Source organism: Mauremys mutica, chromosome 1, assembly GCF_020497125.1.
Source record: "Mauremys mutica isolate MM-2020 ecotype Southern chromosome 1, ASM2049712v1, whole genome shotgun sequence".
NCBI classification, from domain to species: Eukaryota; Metazoa; Chordata; order Testudines; family Geoemydidae; genus Mauremys; species Mauremys mutica.
In genome coordinates this window covers 315,935,935-315,957,135 of record NC_059072.1, presented here as the reverse complement: position 1 = coordinate 315,957,135, position 21,201 = coordinate 315,935,935, and the positions used below count along the sequence as shown (strand labels likewise).

General features: G+C 42.5%; 1 protein-coding gene across 1 annotated transcript in view; it reads left to right on the top strand.

Moving 5' to 3' along the window:
- The window catches only part of PDS5B (PDS5 cohesin associated factor B), a 220,802-nt gene extending 213,156 nt beyond the window's left edge, over positions 1-7,646 (top strand). Inside the window, exon 34 of the mRNA XM_045016151.1 lies at positions 7,161-7,646. Within this exon, the coding sequence (XP_044872086.1) occupies positions 7,161-7,196 (36 nt within the window). The 3' untranslated portion in view covers positions 7,197-7,646. The remainder of the gene's footprint in view (positions 1-7,160) is intronic.
- Positions 7,647-21,201: the final 13,555 nt, after the last annotated feature.

The window sequence follows — 21,201 nt, the reverse complement described above, 5'->3', positions numbered from 1 at the left end:
CGGAGGATTCCACAAGACTAGCCGCTGCCGCAACCGATTTTAAACATGGCGGTAAGCCAGCAGCCACAGGGTCTAATGAGGAACTAAAGTAGGCAACGGGCCTATGCTTATCTCCGTGCAGCTGTGTGAGTACCCCCTGGGCAAACCCTCCTTTCTCGTGACAGAATAGAGTAAATGGCTTTTTATAGTCAGCCAGCCCCAAGGCAGGAGCCTCTGCTAGAGCACATTTTAATTTTTGGAAAGCCTCCATTGCCTCTTCTGTCCAGGGAACAGGGTCAGGGACTTTATTCAATGTTAGGTCCTGCAGGGGTCGGGCCAAGGAGGCATACCCCAAAATCCATTGGCGGCAATAGCCTGTCATGCCCAAAAATCCCCGCAGTTGCCTCTTTGTGACAGGCTTGGGAATTTTTAAGATTGCCTGCACACGAGAAGGGGATAAACTGCGCCGGCCCGCTGAGATATCATGCCCCAGGTAGTGGACCGCGGGCAAACAGAGCTGCAATTTGGTCTTGGAAACCTTGTGGCCCTTTTGGGCCAATGCCTGAAGTAGAACGAATGTGTCTGCCTGAGAGGCTTCCAAGGTATCAGAAGCAAGCAGTAAATCATCTACATATTGGATCAACACCGAATTCTTGGGGAACACAATGTCGTCTAAATCCCTTTTTAATATCTGGGAAAAGATCGTAGGAGATTCAGTGTAGCCCTGTGGCAATCTTGTCCAGGTATACTGGAAGCCCTGGTAGGTGAAAGCGAACAAATACTGGCTTTCCGGGTGGATAGGGATAGAGAAAAAGGCGGAGCACAGATCAATGACAGAGAAATACTGCGCTGTCGCAGGGATGCAAGAGAGAATAGTAGCAGGGTTAGGGACTACTGGGAAACTAGGGATAACAACTGCATTTATTGCTCTAAGATCCTGCACAAAGCGCCAAGAATTTTTCCCAGGTTTCTTTACTGGCAAAATAGGGGAATTACATTCACTGATAGTCGGTACAATAACCCCCTGATCTAACAGGGCAGTAATTACAGGGCGTATGCCTTCCTCAGCCTGCTTTGACAGCGGATACTGTCGAATCCTGGGAAGCGGCTTTGCTGGGTTCACACGAATTTCAACCGGTTGGGCAGAGCCAATGCGCCCCACCTGGTTGGCATGTTCTGCCCACAATGCAGGAGGGACCCCTGCCAACAATTCCTGTTGCAACAAGGAAGGGTCGGGTTGGGTCTCTCCTCCTGGGGCTTGCTCGTCCTGCAACAGTGCCAAAACTGCGTTCTGAGCAGGATCGGGCACCTCCAAAAACACCCCGTCCGGGGTGCAATATATTGTACAGTTTAATTTACACAGCAAATCCTTTCCCAATAGGTTAGCAGGAGAACAAGGGCTGAGAAGGAATGCATGTTGATCAGACAGTGGTCCGATGGAGACGGACAAGGGGGAGGTCACGGGGTGAGGAATGGGATCATTCCCCACCCCTACTGCCGAGACAACTTCAGAAGTAAGAGGTGCAGATGGAAATTCCTGCGCTCTTAAGGTTGAGCGTGAAGCCCCAGTGTCAATCAGGCATACGGTAGGAATACCGTTGATTACACAAGAAACAGTCGGGCCTTCCTGATCAATGGGGAGAAATGGGCAGATGATGTTACGAGCCTCCTGGCTTTCCTAATAGCTGATCAGTTGGGGAGGTGGATTGGGGAATGATTGGGGTTCGGAAAGGGGGAGGGGGCATGCCTGAGGGGGACATGCTTGATCCGGACGGGGCAAGTACCGGACAGCCCGCGGGGGGCGAGTAGGACACTCCCTAACGTGGTGGCCCAGTTGCTTACAATACACACATTGGGGAGGGTTAGGGCATTGGGCTCGCCAGTGGCCCATTTGGCCACACCTAAAGCATGCATTTGGGCCAGGACGTGGGGCCCCACTTGCCACGGGCACTTCAGGGTTAGGGTTGTAGGGCCCAGCCTGAACCTTTTGCCCCCTGGGGCCCTGAAGGGATTTTAATTGTAGAGCCATCAACTGGGTCTCATTGTCATCCTTTTTCTTTTCTAGCTGCCTATAGAAGTGCTGTGCAGCAGCCAGAATTCCTTCAGTATCTTTGCCTTCCCAGTCTACTAGTCCCAGCTTCAAGGGCTCACCGATTTTTGGTAGGAGCCCCTGCACAAAGGCAGCTACCACGGCCTGACGAGCAGTCTGCTCCGCTCTCTCTATCCCAGAGTAGCGTTCAAAAGACTGTTTCAGGCGCTCCATGTAATCAGCCGGGTTCTCTCCCTTTAACTGTTTACAGGAATTTATTTTGGTCCAGTCAGTCCGTTTGGGGCAGACTTCCAGGACTGCCCGAATCAAATTTTCCCTTGCTGCCACAAGCTGCGGTACAGTTAAGTCGGCTGTCCGGTGTTCATCTGGCCACTGTGCCACATCATAAAGGCGGTTCAGAGTTTCTCTGGGCAACATGGCTCGTAAGAGCTGATCCATGTCAGCCCAAGAGGGGTTATAACACTGAACGACCATTCGCAACTGTTCCTGAAATTTTATTGGGTCTTCACGAATCTTAGGGAACTTGTCAATCAGGCTGTACAAATCCCCTGGGGACCAGGGGGCGTGTACCGTTACTAGCCTTCCATCGGCTCCCCCTGGTAATTCCCTCAAGGGCAACAATAATCTCCCTGTGTGGGGGTCGAACAATTCCTTTCCCAAATCTCCTAACTGTTCCCGTCCCCTATTTAACAGAGCCTGATATCGGGTATTATAGGCTGGGGGCGAGGTTGGAGATTTAACAAGGGACCTCAATTGCTCAAAGGCATCTGAAAGGCGTCTAACAGGGTCGTCCGAGCCACTGCAGTTGCCTGCCGTTCGGACGAGCGCTTCCTCGACTTGCTTAGTTAACGTGGCGAGGCGCTGCTGAGCTTCTGGGGAACCCTGGGCAAACTCCAACCCCATTGAGGAGCTGGAACTAGCGCTAGCTGACTCAGAAGGGGATTGAGTGACTTGAGAGGACCCAGCTTCCTCCTGCTCTCCAGAAGAGGCGGCACTCGCTGATGAGTAGGAAGGTGGCCTGACCTCGACCCCATCCTCCTGCTCTCCCCCCTCCTCTTGGTTGGGGGCTTCCACAGGCCATTGCCTACATTCTATAAACAAGTCAATCAGATCCTGAGAAGGGGCTGACGGAGCACTTGGAGCCGTCCCTGCCGGCTTCTTCTGTTTTTCCCCCCGGACGGGGAAGAGGGAGGGGAGCTGGCTCCTACTTATCTTTTGCTGCTTGGAGCCATTCATAAGTTCCAGCTTTTTCTGGGCTTCATTAAGTCTTTGCTGGAGCTTTTCCTGAGAATCTTTTAATCCCCTAACCTTAGACTCCTGACGTCTTTTCTCCATTTCATCGTACCACAGAAAATATGCGTCAAACTGACCCTGGGGTACTGTGTTGGCAAGGAGGGCCCCTCGAAGGTGCACCATCCTGTCAAGATCAAAACTACCCTCCAAGGGAAATTGCAATTTGGGATTATCTCTAGTATACCAGTTCCACTTATCTAAATATTTACACGTCGACGATCCATAATGTACGTACATATAAGCAGCAGGTGTGCCTTTGGGTGGGGCCGGCAGGATTTTTGATCCTTTGGCCCCCATTCTTGCCACAGCACACTTTACTCAAGCCACTCACACCAGGATGCTAACTCGGGGGTCACCACAGTTCTACACTAATGGCCCGACTCGGGCTGCCCTTGTTTCATGGCAGGAACACAAGGGTGCAGGTTCCCGGGCATTTTCCTTCTGGCGAACCTGCAGGAGAATGGACAAGGGGGGCGGGCTGACTGGACAACCCGTGGTCCTCGTACGTCCCTCTCCAGCCCTGGGCACCAGCCTTCAAGCCAACGGTGCTGCAGCGGCTTTTGAGCTGACGGTACGGTTTCCTGGGGCTTCCCTCCTCTCCGAGGAAGGAAGGGAGCTTATGGCTCCGGGGGGGACGAAAAGGGACTCTGCGGCCTTTTACAAGGCAGTGCTCAAAGAGCGGTCACAGGGCCATGGGGATATGGAGGGGTAGGGACGACAGGATAGGGAACACACAAGCACCCAGACAGGTTAGCCACTTACCAAAGCCTGCCAGTCAGGGAAGCTTTTCACTCTCTCTACAAGCAGGTTGTGGAGCTTGCTTTCAGAACACCTCCGGTCACGAGCTATTTGCTTCGCAGAGGGTCTGGGGCGTCTTTCCACAGCCAACTCACTCCGGCCGCTCGGCCTTATACACATACACAGGCCGCACGGCCTCACTCACACAGGCACATTTCCTGGCACAGCTGCCAGGGCGAAAACTACCCCTGGTCCCTCCCAACCTAGTGGCTCCGGGACGCCGAACGCCCAGCTCTAATAGGCGATCAGTTTTCTCCGGACCCAAAGAGCGCGGTCCGAGGGGCTGCCGGCACTCCGAAACACCGTCTCCCGACTACGTCTCCCGACTACGTCTCCCGACGAGACTGAGATTATAGCTCAGCCTAACTTAAATATTTACACGTCTCCCGACTACTTAATTCCTGTTCCCTCCCAACCCCAGCTCGAGCTTACCAAGGCCTAAGCAAGGGCCTCAGGTGTGTCTGACCGTGTCCCGAGGTTGGATCCAGCTTGTGACTTACCCCAGCCAGAGCCTACGGACCAGTCCTCTCCCAAGCCCCTAGCAGCAGAGATTTCAAAAGGTCTCTTACCTCTCAGATGGGCCCTGGGGTTGGAAGGGAACTGCCCGCGGTCCTCTGATCCAGGGATGCCATCTGTGGATCCCGGACGAGCCCCCAAATTGTTGTGGAAAAATTGACCACACTGTAGAATTTTGGGGTCAGACACAGCCTGATGGCTCCTTTATTTCGAGTATGCATACAAGGAAGGTCGGCAGATCCCCCCAGCAGGGAGTTTCAGCCGCCTTAGGAAATTTTCACAGCTTCACACTTATAAAGGCAAAAACCGCAAAGCGTAATCACACATTACAAATCTTATTATCCTTATTAGGTATATTCTTTATAGCAGACCTATCAGAGTCCTTCTGGGGCCGCACTTTGGACCCTATCGCCTTCTAGGGTTTTTCCTGTTATTCCCTAGGGCTTCTGGTTTCACCATTTTCCTTTCTTGCGTTAACCTATCTTACGTACCTTATTGTTTACTAAATTGCTTAATATAACTGCGTCTAGATGTCTTGTACAATAAGCTGTTTCCCAATTACCCCTTATGCCCCCCTACATGCGGTTCCATTGTACAAGACCTAAATTTTCCATTGCTATCACACTGTTATATGTTATATGAGGCCATGATACATAATTACCAGTTGGTGTTGGTTCCTCTTTTCTATGGCCTCTTTGATTATGCCATACTATTGCAAATTTTCCACTAGGTATATGGCAGTCTACTTATGCTAAGCTAACTGTTGAATTCTAGGCCCATTACTTATGCTAAGCTAACTTAATTTGGGCCAGCGAGATAGAGTTTTGGGGAGATGCAAGGTGTGGTATGTAGGGTTTAGAAAATCCCCAACACTACATAGAACAAAACTGTTCCTTAAGTCAATGCAACTCTTTGTCACGGTGGTGGATAGGATGAAAGGTCACCCTGTGTCCGCCCAGAGGATCACGGCCTGCATCCATTACTGCTATGAGCTGGCTAAGATACCCTCGTTGGTAATTGTAATGGCTCACTAGACTAGGTCAGAGACATCATGGGCAGCATTCCCTGTACAGGTGCTGGTGCAAGAAATCTGTCAGGTCGCGACCTGGTCTTCCGTCCACATGTTCGTGTCGCATTATGCACTGACCCAGCAAGCTCGTGACGACGCTGGCTTTAGCAGAGGTGTGCTACAATCTGTGAAGCTCTGAACTCAGAGCCCGCTCCAAAGATTCTGCTTGAGTCACCTACAGTGGAATTGGCATGAGCAAGCACTCAAAGAAGAAAAAACGATTACCCACCTTTTCGTAACTTGTTCTTCGAGAGGTGTTGCTCATGTCCATTCCATTACCCGCCCTCCAGTCCCTCTCTGTTGGAGTTGTTGGCAAGAAGGAACGGAGCAGGCATACGGCCAACAGCGCCCAATACACCAGCGCATGAGCATGGCACTCAAGGGGGTGGCACTGCCGGCCCTATGGATACTGCTAAGGCAAAAATCTCCGATGCCCGCGAATATGGGCGTATGTGCACCTACAATGGAATGGACCTGAGCAACACATCTTGAACAACAGTTACAAAAAGATGGGTAACTGTTTTTTCCCCTCTAGTTCCCATTTGTCAAAGAGCTGCTAAGCAATCCCTGAGTACCTGCCTGCTGAGTTTAGAAAGTCTGCAAGAGTCCTTACAGGCCTTAGAAGTTGATGTGGAAAATAGTATTTCTTGCTGGTTAGTAATATTTTCTCAGTTTGCTTCTACAGCATACATTGAAACTTCTATGACAGATAATTCCAATAATTTAAGTTCTGAGATATTACCAGTATCTGTAATTGTGCCAAGTTTAAGGCTTGTTACTTTTATGAATTTTAGGCTTGGCAGATCCAAGGAACATAAGTGATACCAAGTTTAAATTTTAAATAGGTATTTTTAGTTCCTTTAAACTAGAAGATTTACTTTTAATTTTCAGAAAATTCGGTCTTTATCTGATTCTTAAGATAGGCACGAAAGTTTTTTGTTTTAAATTTGGGAATGATAGACTAGCATTTTTGTATCTAACCACAGGATTTAATCTCTCATGTAACTGCAAATCTGTGTAAACTGGGGAGCTGCAAACAATGCCTCCATACTATAGGACAGATGTAATTGCAGAAAAGCACAGTTTATAAGAATCAAAACCAAACAATGCCAAGTCTTGCCCCAAAAACTATTTAACTAGTAGTTTACTATTTGGGCCAATTCCAAGAATTGCCCATCTACAGTTTTTTGGTAACTGGTATCTCCCAAAAAGGGGTGTTTTTTTGGTAATACTAGAAGGAGACGGCCTAGGGAGCTCCTATAAATATATTATTTCATAGCTTATGAAGAACTGTGTAAATTCATTGTCAGTCTCAACATTTTTCCCATAATGGAATACATTTACACATGAACTTTTTCAAAATAATGTATGTGCAGCTTTTCTTTAAAATAAATAAATTAAATTTAAAAAAATAATTTATAAAATGAATCTCTTGACTCTCTCTTCAAATAACAGGTACGTCGCAGAACTTCCAAAAGAGAGAGGCGATGAGGAAGCATGTAATTATCCACATTCCAAGGTGAAAGCTTTGAAGAATGTTCATAATTTGAAGCTTGAGACTGAATGAAGCTGTTAGTGCACAAAATGGGGTTGCTGAAGACAAAAACTTATTTTACATTTACTACCCCTACATTTGCAGTCCCTAGGTCACAAGCTTTAGCCACACACATGTTGATATCATTAACTGTGGATTTTTGTGAAGTGTAATGTGCGCTGCCTTTGTAGACATATGAACTAAAGAAGAAACGTGTAAATAGCCCTTTTTTAATGTTTCAGACTTCTGAAGTGCTTGTATAGCTTTTATCAGTGGCTTTAAACTGACAGTGCCCAACTGTTTGTTAGATCTGTTGATTTAAAAAAAGAAAAAAGTTTGTTAGAATGGATCTCAAGCAATATCTGTCAGTGTTCATCTTTGTACTCTCCTTGACATTTAACTGTGGGGAAAAAAAATCAGTTGAATAAATAGTGCCATTTTCTTTTGCCACTATTTGTTTGGGGGGGAGAAAAGGAATGATCTTTGTTTCCTTTGTGTATCTAATCTAGAGTTTACTTTTAAGCACCTACTTGTCATCGAAGTGCTAAATTACTTTCTTTTACCAGTGAACGATGTCCGATAGAATAATACAACATATTCAAATTGTGAAATAAGTTGTCTAATTCACTTTACACCTCAGTATTGATGCCAGGCTTTTCTGGACTTCTAGTGGCATTGAAAATTCAGAAAGGATTTAAAATATTTTAATTTTAAAAATGTGTTATTAAATAATGTACTGAATACCCTATCCATTTTATCTTCCCCTATCAGTTTTTATTAATCTACTGTATCAATAAAATTCTGTAACTGAATGAGTTTTTAATAGTCTAGTATGTTAATGTGTATAGATATTTCCTCCTGAACATTATGTTCACACAGAGCAAATTATTACTACATTATAATATGAAATCTGATATATAAACATTATGAAAATACAGTTCTTATTACAATGTAAAGTTAATCACAAAGAAAAAAAATTTTATTGATGCAGTGTGTCTTTATAAAGCTGTTCTTGAGAGCCAAGTGTTTTGTATTTTATAGTGAGTTGCATGTTTATGAAAAATGTGCTGAAAATGGGATGTAATTTTTTTTGGAAACTCGTATCTAGCAGTAGTATATGGTAGGATGCTTCATGAGAGCAGCTTCTACCAAGAGTTTTATTGTACTTATTTTTTGTGAGCCAAATTTTTTTTGGTATGAAGAGCTAAATTGTCATTGAATGACCAGCTGTAGGTCTTTGCAGTCAGGTATTCAAGATTTGAATGAAGCTCGCTTTTATTTAGTGCTACCTTAGAGTTGTTGAATTTTTGTTTGTTGGGTGTAATCTACAAAGAACGGAGATGAAATATGTAAGGCAGTATCCTGTGTGCAGTTTTACAAACTGTCTTTGAACCAAAATGTATAGGTTGTTATTTTATGCTTAGCCAAGCACGTTTTTATAATTTCAGGTGCACTTCTCCCTCTGATTCCTTGCAGTTGATGTGAAAAAGATCAGTTTCTAACTTATTAAATCTTTATCTCATTGAATAATGGAGCATTTTCATATAACCCATCAAAGCATATGTTCTTAAGTTATATTGCAAGATAGCACATAGAGCATAGGGATGTGAGAGAGGATGATAGTGTTGAAACATGGTTTTACTGATTTCAAGACTACATCATAAGAAATTTGACTGTTTTCTTTTGACTTTTTCAATTTAAAATTTCTGTTCATTGAAAACTTTATTTTCAAAAAGTAGATTATTCTGCCTCTACTTAAGTTTTACACAGTATTCAGCTATTCTACAGTTATACCCATGAATACGGGGGAACTGCTGCCTGTAAGGGCAGTTAAAGTTGGTTTAAGTGACTGACTTTGAAATTTTCATTAGCACAACTAACCTGAATAGCTTATTTACACTTCAGCAGTGCAAATGCAAGTTTTTTATCCTATAAAATAAAATGTGAAACTTAACTTTATATTTTCTTCATTGACAGAATTGCACTGAAAACATTTATGGAAGATATGTCTTTAAGTCCATTTTATACAAAATATGAAAAACTGGTGTTGAAAGTGCTGTGGGCTGTTGGTTACATGTCCATAAGCATGATTAGATCAAATTTCATTGAATATAGATGTACAACAACCGATCATAAAATATGATTAATGTAAATTTAAACTATAGTTTTGCAATTTAAATGTTTATTTTTTGGGTTATAGTGTGTAATTCATTATTACAATGGAAAACAGGTGCAGCAGATATGACATTCTGATATTCAAACCTCTTCTAGGTTCATCCTCATTTCCACATATAAGTAAAATGAATATTTTATGTACTAATATTGAGATCTGCATACAGTAGCTACAGTAGAGTAAAATTATGTATAAAAATATAAATTGCTAACATTTAGTTAGCATGTTCCTCTGCAATGATGATGTTCAGTTTATAAAAATGTACTGTATTACATTAAAAAATCAAATTGAACTCACTGTAACAAGTTCCAGTATGAAGTTCTTACAAAATTACAGTGAGTATCTTGCTGTATCCTGCAGCAAATTAAGCTAATCTTCATTACATTTCATATTCTTGCTGCAGTCCAACAGGAAAGTTTCCATGCTCTTCACTTTATATGTAAAATACATGCAGTGTCTGTAACTCTTCTCTAGCTGTTAAAGGTTAATTTACTTTCTGACTCCATAAGCTTGGTTTTTGACACTTCTTCCTTGTTTCCACCACCACCTCTGAGAATGTGAATATTAAGGGCTCCTCTTAATGCTACTTTAAATAGGGAAATATATGAAACTGCTTGCTTGACAGTTGTATCTGCATAATCTACCCACAAAATTAGTTATCTTTAGCTGTACATTAATCATAAAATCATTGGCTGGTGGAGGGACCTTCAGAGGTCATCTAGTCTATCCCTCTGGACTGAGGTAGGACCAAGTATGCCTAGACCATACCTGACAGGTTCTTGTCTAACCTGATCTTAAACATTTCCAGTAATGGGTATTCCACAACCTCCTTGGTTACTTATTCCGTTACTTAACTATCCTTATCATTAGAAAGTGTTTCATAATATCTAACTTAAATCTCTCTTGCAGGAGATTAAGCCCATTACTTCTTGTCTTGCCTTAAGTGGACATGGAATTCACATCTTCTTTATAACAGCCATTAACATATTTGAACACTGGTATCAGGTCTCCCCTCAGTCTTTTATTTTCAAGCCTACACATGCCCAAATTAACCTTTCCTCATAGGTCAGGTTTTCGTATTTGTTGTTCACCTCTGAACTCTCTCCAATTATCCACACCCTTAGTGTGGCGCTCACTGGAACAATTACCTCCCATGTCTTAGGTCATGTCTACACTACAGCAGCATGCCTCCGAGGCTGCACCGTAGATGATTCCTACTTCATGGAAGGATTTTATTATTTACGTGTCAGTAATCATCCTCTCCAAGAGATTGTAGCCAGGTCGACGGAAGAATTCTTCTGTCAATCTGGCTGTCTCTACAGTGGTGTTACGGTCAGTCTAAGTATATCACATAAGGCATGACATTTTTACTTCCTTGAGCGATATTGCTAGCTTGCTGTAATTTTTTGTTGTAGACCAGGTCTATCATATGACATTCCTTTTAATATGCTGCAGAATATTAGCCTTTTTCATAGTTCTGTCATATTGTTGGCTCATATTCAATTTGTGATCCACTATAATCCCGAGATCCTCTTCTGCAGTACTACAGCCTAGCCAGTTATTCCTCATTTTGTAGTTGTGCATTTGATTTTCCCTTCCTAAATGTTGGACTTTGAAATCATTTTTCTTCAATTTCATTCTGTTGATTTCAGACCAGTTCTCCAATTTATCAAGGTCTGAATCCTGTCCTCCAAAATGCTTGCAACCCTTCCCAGTTTGGGGTTATCCTTGCATTTTATAAGCATACTCTACACTCCATTATACAAGTCATGAAATAAAATACTGAATAGTACCAGACCCAGATTAGAACCTTGCTAGATGTGTCCTCCCGGTCTGACAGCAAACCATTGTAACTACTTGTTGCGTACAGTTGTTCAACCAGTTTTGTGGCCCTTTAGAGTAATTTCATCTAGCTCACATTGCCCTAGTTTGCTTATGAGAATGTCATGTGGGTCTGTGTCAAAAACCTTACTAAAATCATAAGAATGGCCATTCTGGGTCAGACCAAAGGTCCATCTAGCCCAGTACCATGTCTTCTGACAGTGGCCACAGTCAGGTGCCCCAGAGGGAATGAACAGAACAGGTAATCAAGTGATCCATTCCCTGTTGCCCATTCCAAGCTTCTGGCAAACAGAAGCTAGGGACACCCTCCTGGCTAATAGCCATTGATGGACCTATCCTCCATGAATTTATGTAGTTCTTTTTTGAAGAATAGCAAGACATTTCATGTCTACAGCTTCCTCCCAATCCACAAGGCAAGTAACCCTACCAAAGAAGGAAATTAGCTTGGTTTGACATGATTTGTTCTTGACAAATCCATGTTGGCTATTACTTATCACCCTATTAACCTCTAGGTCAGAGGTGGACAAACTACGGCCCACGGGCCACATCCAGCCCACGGGACCCTCCTGTCCAGCCCCTGAGCTCCTGGCCCGGGAGGCTACCCCAGCCCCTCCCCTGCTGTTCCCCCTCCGCTGCAGCATCAGCTCGCTCCACCATGGGCGGGGCTGCAAGCTTCTGGGGCAGCGCAGCTGCAGTGCCCGGCCTGACCCAGTGCTCTGTGCTGCACGATGGCGTGGCTGGCTCCAGCTGGCGGCGCGGCTGTAGCGCCGCCAGCCACCAATGCTCCAGGCAGCGTGGTAAGGGGGCAGGGAGTGGGGGAGTTCGGGGGGGGGTGGGCAGGGATGTGGATGGGGTCAGGGCGGTCAGAGGGTGGGGAACAGGGGGAGTTGAATGGGGGCAGGGGTCCTGGGGGGGGGGGGAGTCAAGAATGAGAAGAGGGATTGGATGGGGGGGGGCAGTCAGGGCCAGGGGTTCCGGAAGCAGTCGTCAGGGGACAGGGAGAAGGGGTGGTTGGATGGGACAGAGGTCCCGGGTGGGGCCATCAGGAGTGAAACGAGGGGTTGGATGAGGTGGCGGGGGTGGATGGGGCAGGGGTCCTGGGGGGCCGTCAGGGAATAGCGGGTTGGATTGTGCAGGAGTCCACGACCCCCTCCCCTACCTGGTCCTCCATACAATTTCCAAAACCCGCTGTGGCCCTCAGGCCAAAAAGTTTGCCTGCCCCTGCTCTAGGTGTTACAGATTGTTCCAGTATTTTCCCAGATATTGATATTCTCCAAGATAATTGCTAGTGGTTCCAAAATTGCTCCAGCAAGTTCCTTAAGTACTCTAACACACGCAATTGTGAACCTGTGCATAAAGATGGCCTTTGAAAATCTGGCCTGCTTTTTTCTAAGCTCTCTACATATTCATGTTTGAATCTGACATTTTACCTTTCATAACAAAATATTGAACCATTTTTTAAGCATATGAATATTACTGTTTTGAAGTTTTTCTGTTAGTACAAACATTTAAATAATTATTTACAAAAGGAGGAGTCACCAATGCTGAAGAAATTTTCATTAAATACTAATATGTCCTGTTTTGTGACTAAAATGCAACAAACTTAGAGGTAAAGTATTAACACTTGTGTAATACCGTTCATTGTGAGGATCTTGTGAGGATCTCAAAACAGTTCACAAAGAGGTTGAATTATTATTGCTATTAAGACTTAGGATTTAAATTGTTTTATGGGATAGCTTATCAAAATCTGTCTCCATGAATGCACACTATAAGTTTTAGGGGTCTGATCCTGAAAACTCATATGCATAAATTCTTGCAGGATTGGGATTTAACATATGTACTTGCTCTTTTCAGCAACCAACTCCATTAAAATACTTTAACTATTATAACGCTCACAAGACTGCCTTTAAGAAGTGTGTATACCTAAGTGTGCACAATTGCAAACCTGTGCATGCTTCTGGCCTTTGAAAATCTGGCCATTTGTTTTCAAAGCTTTAGGCAGATTAATTCAACTTCACATCAGTGAGCTGGTAGGTATTGTAAGTATTTTACCCATTTTTCAACTAGGGAAACTGAGGTAGATCTTGAGACACTTGTTCAAGGCAACACAGTGAGTCATGATTAGAATGAGCTCCTGACTACTATCTTGTAGACCTCACGCTCATTGTCCCTATTTTACAGATATGAGGCATAGAGAGGTTCATATAACTTAAACACGGCCACACATTGAGTCAGCAGCAGAATGAAGAATAGAACTCAGAACTCTTCATCCTCAGTTCCTTGTACTAGGCAGGCTGTCACTCTCTAGTCTCGTTACCCTTAATGGACATCACATGCACAAAGACCTTGTCTACACTAGAAAAATTCCACCTTTAATTTAGATGCAACTCCCCTCTTGGTAGCAAAGGTGGATGCTATAATGTAAGCAGAGCATGTGTTTATACTGCTGTGTCCAAAGGATTACACAACATGCTGTTAAAACAAATGCTTTTTTATCTACAGTAGAACATCCACTCTTATTATGACCAGTGAAGAATGCAAATCTGAATGTTACCAATTGTATGTGCAAGCATAACAAAAACAGTAGAACCCAAACAATTTGTTCTTAAACTTTGATTCAAATCTTTCCATCTAAAAGTTCTGACTTCCGTCTAATTAGTTCACTAAGTGCCATTAACAAATTTGTTAGCAGCAGAGGGTAAATAAATGTGCTTTCGTTATTATAGTAAATATCCCATATAAGTAGCAACTAAAACAAAGCATCTGATATTGCATTGTAAATCAATGCCTCACTACAAGTATTCAGTCTTGTTTTTAATAGCACATTCATTTAAATAATTAGCATGTATATTCTTTGGCAGCTGCTATATATTGTCCTTTGTATCCGTATGCTTTGGATTTTTTTTCTGAAATAAAAATAGATTTTTCACAAATCCATACTCTTGAGATTTCAGAAAGCATGCAGTACACCTTTGGAATTGATTTTAACATGCATAAAGTACAGTATCTCACAGGTATTTTATTGGGTTACTTTTATTTTCTGATATTTTGTATTAAACTTTAAATGTAGGTAGACACTTTTTTAAAGAACTGTATTTTGAAAACCTAAGCAGTGTTATTGAATGCATTTCTTATTTCCCTGCTTATTTAGACACATTGTCACTGCAGAAAATGTTTTTTTAAATTGTTCTGCATTTCATAAGCTAGTGTCTTTGGTTCTGCACAAAACTACAGAACATAAAATGCTGGGTACTATAAGGAGAGTATGCTAGTATTTCCCCCTCACTTTATCCTGTGTGTATAGTAGTAGAAGTACACTCTGTTTAACTTAGTCCAATCCTATTCTCATTACTACAAAGCATGTGGGAACCTAATATAAAAGGAAGCTTCTAGATTAGCAGCTATTTCTATTAGTATGTATCAAGTGCCTGACAGTGTGCTACAGACATGGAATAAAATAGGTCCCTGCCTTAAAGAATTATATTTTAAGTTTCCAGGTGTCTACAGTCCCTGTAGCATTTGTATTCAGAAAAAATAAAATACATGTAAAATAAAACTATTTGAAAGAACAGAAATGTTTTTTTAAATCTATATTTAATAAAACCATAACATGCTAATTCTAAATAAATTAGTTTCTTATTTTGAAAGCAATTTTTATAGGTGCAATAACATACCTTCTGGGAATAAGTATACTGAGATACCTGCATTTCTCTATGGGCTAGCCTTTGGCCTTCTGCATACTAGGCCGGATACTGCTCAACTTTTCCCTAAAGCAGCTGGTGACCCTCTATTTGTAATGGTTGAAAAGAACTGAGAATTGGAGGTAGGAGAGAATCTTGTCAAGCTTCTCCTTCTTAGAGTTTCCCTTTGAAATGATTTTGATTAATTCTAAACACTGGTGCATGGGGGGCGGGGGTTGGAAGGGAGAATGGTTGTTGGTGGAAGGAAGCACTTTGAAGATACTAGAAATTTGAATTGAGAGTAGGGTAATCTACAGAGATAAATGGCGGTAGGAGCAAGGAGTAGCAGAACATCAAACTTCAACCAAGATAACAAACTTCAACCAAGTGGAGATGAGATTGAGTGCCTCCTTTTATATTAACAGAATGCTGCAAGGTGGATACCTACATGAGATAGATAAATCTGTATTATCCCCATTTTACAGATGGGGAAAGCTGGAGAGAGGCTAAATGACTTGCCTGTGGAAATTGAGGAAGAAATGGGAAGGTGGCAGATTACACGAGCAGATACCCACAAAGCTGTGAGATATTAGTATCTGAGGTGTGTTAAGAAAGGATTTAATTTGTGTTCTCTCTGTAATCCCTATCTCCTTTTCCTGACTGAAAATGCCAGTTGCAGGGCACTGGGAATCTAACTGAGATAAGAGGTGAAGTACACTAACCAAACCAAGCTAAGCAAAGTCAGAAAAATGCCAATGTCCCCATCCCAGAAACTGAACTGTTTTCTTGCTTTTTTTCAGATGCCTCGTAGGCAGAAACAAGTGAGGCCAGAAACCAACCTGCTTATAATAATAATATAGGTCAAAGTAACCACCATCTGAGCAAAATATGAAGTAGATGTGGCTAAAAATAAGGACAGAGAGGCCAACATCTCACCCCAGAACAGATGCCTCAAGGTTACCTAAAATGATAAAAAGGCACCACAATTGCTTCCCAGGCCCCTGCAAGTACTGAAGCTAACACTAAGGACACCAATCCATATTGCAATGGAGTCCTGACCTGTGCTGCCATCCGTTAAATCTATCTCAGTATTTGTATTGAGCTCCTAATATGCTATCTAACACTACCCTTCAATATCTGCTTTTCTCTGTAATTCAGCTATAACTATTTGCCAGGCTTCAGTGTCCCGAAACATGAATAATCCCCACTTTGCTCATTAGGAATCCAACTTGCCCTCCTTTCCCTAAGAGATACCTGTTTCCACTCCCTACGAAGACACTTAAGGGATGTGAGGGGATCCCCCGGAGTGCAGCCTGGGACTTTGGGACCGCTGTGCCCCCTTAACTCTCCAGTCTAGGCGCTCTTTCTCTCAGTGCTTTGCTAGTGACAAGCAGCAAACCCTTCCAGGCGCTGCTATCACTCAGCACAGCAGCATGTGGAGCCCCACACCCAGCTACATTGCATGAATGCTCCCAGAGCCACTCATGAGTGTCACAGAGAAAGGCACCAGCCAAATCCCCCCAGCTCCCAGCCTTGTACCTCAGGAATATATTGTCCTGCACTGCTTGGGCAGTGCACATTTATTAATTGATTCACCACTTCATCAATCAAAAGTGGATATACACCAGCCTTTGTAAACCTGAGCAAGGACCCTTACCAACCCCTTCAGTCAAACTCACTGGTAGAGATAAATAGTTAAATTTATTAACTACAAAAGACGGATTTTAAGTGATAGGCAAAAAGTCAGAGTTAGTTACCAAAATAAAATATAAGTACTCAGTCTAAACTTTCAACCTATTAGACTGGGCGACATCTAGATTAAGCTGTTTTTCTCACCCCACTGGATATTGCAGTCCTTAATATACAGATTTGTCCCTTAAACCTGGGCCAGACTCCTCTGGTGGAGTCTTCAATCTTCTTCTGAGTGTCTTTGTTGCTTGCAGCATGGGGCCCCTGTGTTCTGTTTTATACCCTCAGTCCAGGTGACTGGAGAACATAAGTCCAGGCATGTCTGCTGGGCATTGCTGAGTCCCCAGGCAAGGTTGAGCAATTTCCCAGGTGAGTCATTGACTTGTAGCTCCCTTGCTGGACAATAGCTGTTGATGGGTTGTTTGATACCTGCCTGGGCATTGGTTACTTTCCTTGGCACTGTCTCTAGAGAACTAGTATCTGGGTGCTTCCCAAAACCACAGCATGTTTTACTGATAATCATACAATACAATTCTCATAACTTTATATGCATTAATGATGTACATATTTTGATAGAACAGTGACTTTCAGCAGATCATAACCTTTCCCCAATACCTCACATGGCCTGTTTTATATGCAATATCATAATTGTATATAAATGAGGAATACAGGAGTTACAGGATGCTCCCCCAAAGTATAGAATGTCACAGGGGATGTCTACATGGCCAGCAGAAACCTGCGGCAGCAAGTCTCAGAGCCCAGCTCCACAGACTTGGGCTCTAGTGGCTTGTGCTAAAAATAGCTGTGTCCATGTTTGGGATCAGGTTGGAGCTCAGGCTCTGAAAGCTAGGATGTGCAGGGCAGGGGGGTCTGCTTTCCTCACTCCTAAGGAAGGAGTTAAAATATCCCTTCTGATATGTGCTCTTGATTTTATTTTTAAATTACACAAGTAAAAAAAATTTTTTTCATATACTCGAGTCTCTTATTAATAGATTAATAGTCCCAATACTCTAATAACCCAGAATCCCCTTTCTCCCGCTTTCTTTTTACATTTATCAAAAATATGGGAATGAGTGAGCTTCACAGCACAGATCTGCTAGTACGTGTGAATGTACTTTAGATCAGTTGCTGTCCACATCAGGAGAGTCTAAAACAAAATAAATGTACAGGCCTGTAATATAGCTCACAATATAAAGTGGATTTATGCCATCACTTGATAAAGCAGAAAATTACATTCTATAGTTCCTGTACTGTTTTCCATGTACAAAGAAAAAAAACCCAAAGTCCTAATGAAAGAATGGAGTGTTGTCTCTTCTGTACCAGGTTCTGTCTGAGCTGCTGCTGCAGGTTCTGTGAAATGTAAAGATGTAGTACACCAAAAAGCAAAATCATAAGCTATGGCTATATATATACCACACTTGTTCATTCTGTTTTGCTCTGTGCCTTTTCATTTCTTCAGCTTCTAGTTATCTTCCTTCTATACCTCTATTCACCTGTTCTTTATCCTTCTTGATATTTTTGTCTAATAGTAAAAAAAAAAAAAAAAAATTAAAAAAACTGGGTATCCCCCGCAAAATTGTCTAGTTTCCCTTTTGAATGTGTTAATTCTGTCAATAGAACACCTTTTAACTCTCTCCACTACTCAAGCAGTACGGTAGCTCAAGTGGCATTGTCATTTTAAGGCTGTTGATGTTCACAAGGGACTGAATTCCTTGAGTAAGCAGGTGCCTATTGAAATTGTTGGAAGTTTCTCCTGCTTACAGTGAGCCTGCATTTGGCCAAGAGTCAGTTCCATTCAAAACAGAGGGAAAAGTCTCAACATTCAACAATTGGTAAGTGAAGAAATACGTTTTTCAGATCCCAAATATGCTACAAATAATGAGGTATAATAATATGTAAGAAATATGTATTTGCAGATTCTTGAAGGGGTCCCTCTGGTGCAGTATATAGAATATACATGAACACAGTAAACAACCTGAGCATCACATAAAATGTTTATTGAAGATGTCTCCATTAGTAAAAATGTATAAACACAGAACTTGTGCAGAAAGGAATAACCTCTTTGAATTTTGCACAAACAGTAACATGATTGCCCAATAGCTCTTAGCTTGAAGAGTGTTATGGATGCTTACTGCCTTGAGTGAGGCAGAACCACTTCGCATCACTGAAGGAGTAGCATTAAGGGAGATGTAAAAGGTTAAAATTCTGTTGTACGTGATGGTGTAATTTAAACAATCCCTTCCGACATCTTAGTGATCATGCTTCCAGGGGAGCCCTTCAGCCCCTTCATTATTTTGTTTTAAACTGAGGAATGAGATTGGAAGTCAGGGTTGGAGAAGTAGCAGGAGTTGTGTGGGAGGCAGGCAAGGATGGGGAGGCGAAACAGCGGGAGTAATGGGAATTTGTGAGGTGGGAGGTTCAGAGAAGTTGAAGATCAGTTTGCTGGTTCCATAGCTGCACGTAGAATGCTTCTGGGTAGGGCATACAGCTTCCCTTTCATTCAAGTATTCATTTCTGATGCGCCACTTTTAGCATCAGTCAGAATAAAAGGAAAAGTGAGTGTGGTTTAGAGGAAAATATTTGGGAGTTTGATGGATATGTTGAAGTAAAATACCATAACCGCATTAATCAGAAATGTGGGTGCAGGTCTGATGTACCATTGTGGAGCTCTCTATATGGAGGAATCAGAAATCAAGGCTTGCATCTCCCAAACATTTTATATGGTTATTGCTGATAGATGCCAGGCTACCAGTTAATGCAGCATTTAGCAAGACATAGTACACAGTGTGTTCTGCCAAGTAGAGCTGGGCAAAATTTTTCATCCGACCCTTTTTTTCCCCTGAAAAATGCAGATTCAGGTCAATCAAAACATTATGTGAGTTTGTCAATTTTAGCTAATTATTTTGGTTGGGAAAAAATTGGCAAATGTCAGAATGGTTCATTTCTGGAGCTCAGCCCTCCCTCCCTCTGAGATGAGTGATGTAAGCACCAGCCCATGGCAAGTCTGGGGTGGGTTGCATGTGTTCTTTTTCTCCCTCCCCTCCCACTACCCCAGTTGAAGCTGTACCACTTTGTATAAATGATTAAATATTGATTGGGCCAGTGAATGAGTATAGAGCCTGGTGGCCACCACTGAGATGCAGCCAGGGAAAGAAGACTCTCCCATCCAAAACTAAATTTGCCATCCTTAGTCTGCAGCTTTCATCTATTAAATGTAAAAGAGATCCTCTGGGTCTTGACCTCCTTGCACTTAGGTAGTACTGTGTTGTTGGTTGGTTGGTGTTTTTTAACAAATTACTGCATTTTGATGTTAAATTTGTGTCTTAAGTGTGCAGTGTGGCACAGTTACGGTTGCTGTAGGCAACCATAGGCTTGTGGCAAACTGTTGATTACTGTATCCCTATTTAAAAAATGAATTGGTTGGCTTAATGGCCTGATTCTGCTTTCACTGAAGTAAACATGAAAGCTTTCATTGATTTCAGTGGGAGTAGGATTTGGCCATTAGAAGCTTGAATTTCAGTGATGAATCAGAAACCAGGTTTTCATTAAAATGTTTGTGTTTCTAATTTTGACATACGCGCACACACACATACACATATCAGTACTTAAGAAATACAGCTTGCTCAGGAAGGACAGGCAGGGAAAAACAGAAGGAGGTATTGCCTTATATATTAAAAATGTATACACTTGGACTGAGGTTGAGATGGAAATAGGAGACAGACTTGTTGAAAGTCTCTGGGTAAAGATAAAAGGGGTAAAAAACAAGGGTGATGTCATGGTAGGAGTCTACTACAGGCTACCTAACCAGGACAAAGAAGTGGCAGAGGCTTTTTTAAACAACTAACAAAATCATCCAAAGCATAGAACTTGGTGATAGGGGACTTCAACTATTCAGACATCTGTAGGGAAAATAACACAGCAGAGCACAGATTATCTAACAACTTCTTGAAATGTATTGGAGACCATTTTTTATTTCAGAAAGTGGAGAAAGCTACTAGCAGAGAGACTGTTCTAGATTTGAATTTGACAAATAGCGAGGAATGGGTTGAGAATTTGAAAGTGGAAGGCAGCTTGGGTGAAAGTGATCATGAAATGATAGAATTCATGATTCTAAGGAATGGTAGAAGGGAGAACAGCAAAAGAAAGATAATAGATTTCCAGAAGTCAGACTTTAGCAAACACAGGGAGTTGGTAGGTAAGATTCCATGGAAAGCAAGTCTAAGGGGAAAAACAATTGAAGACACTTGACAGTTTTTCAAAGAGACATTATTAAGGGCACAAGACCAAACTATCCCACTGCGTAGGAAAGATAGGAAGTATGGTAAGAGACCACCCTGACTTAACCAGCAAAACTTCAATGATCTAAAAATCAAAAAAGATTCCTTTTACAAAAAGTGGAAACTAGGTCAAATGACAAAGGATAAATATAAACAAATAACACAAGTATGTAGGGACAAAATTAGAAAGGCCAAGGCACAAAATGAGATCAAACTAGCTAGAGACATAAACGGTAACAAGAATCTACAAATACGTTAGAAGCAAAAGGAAGCCCAAGGACAGGTTAGGCCTGTTACTCAA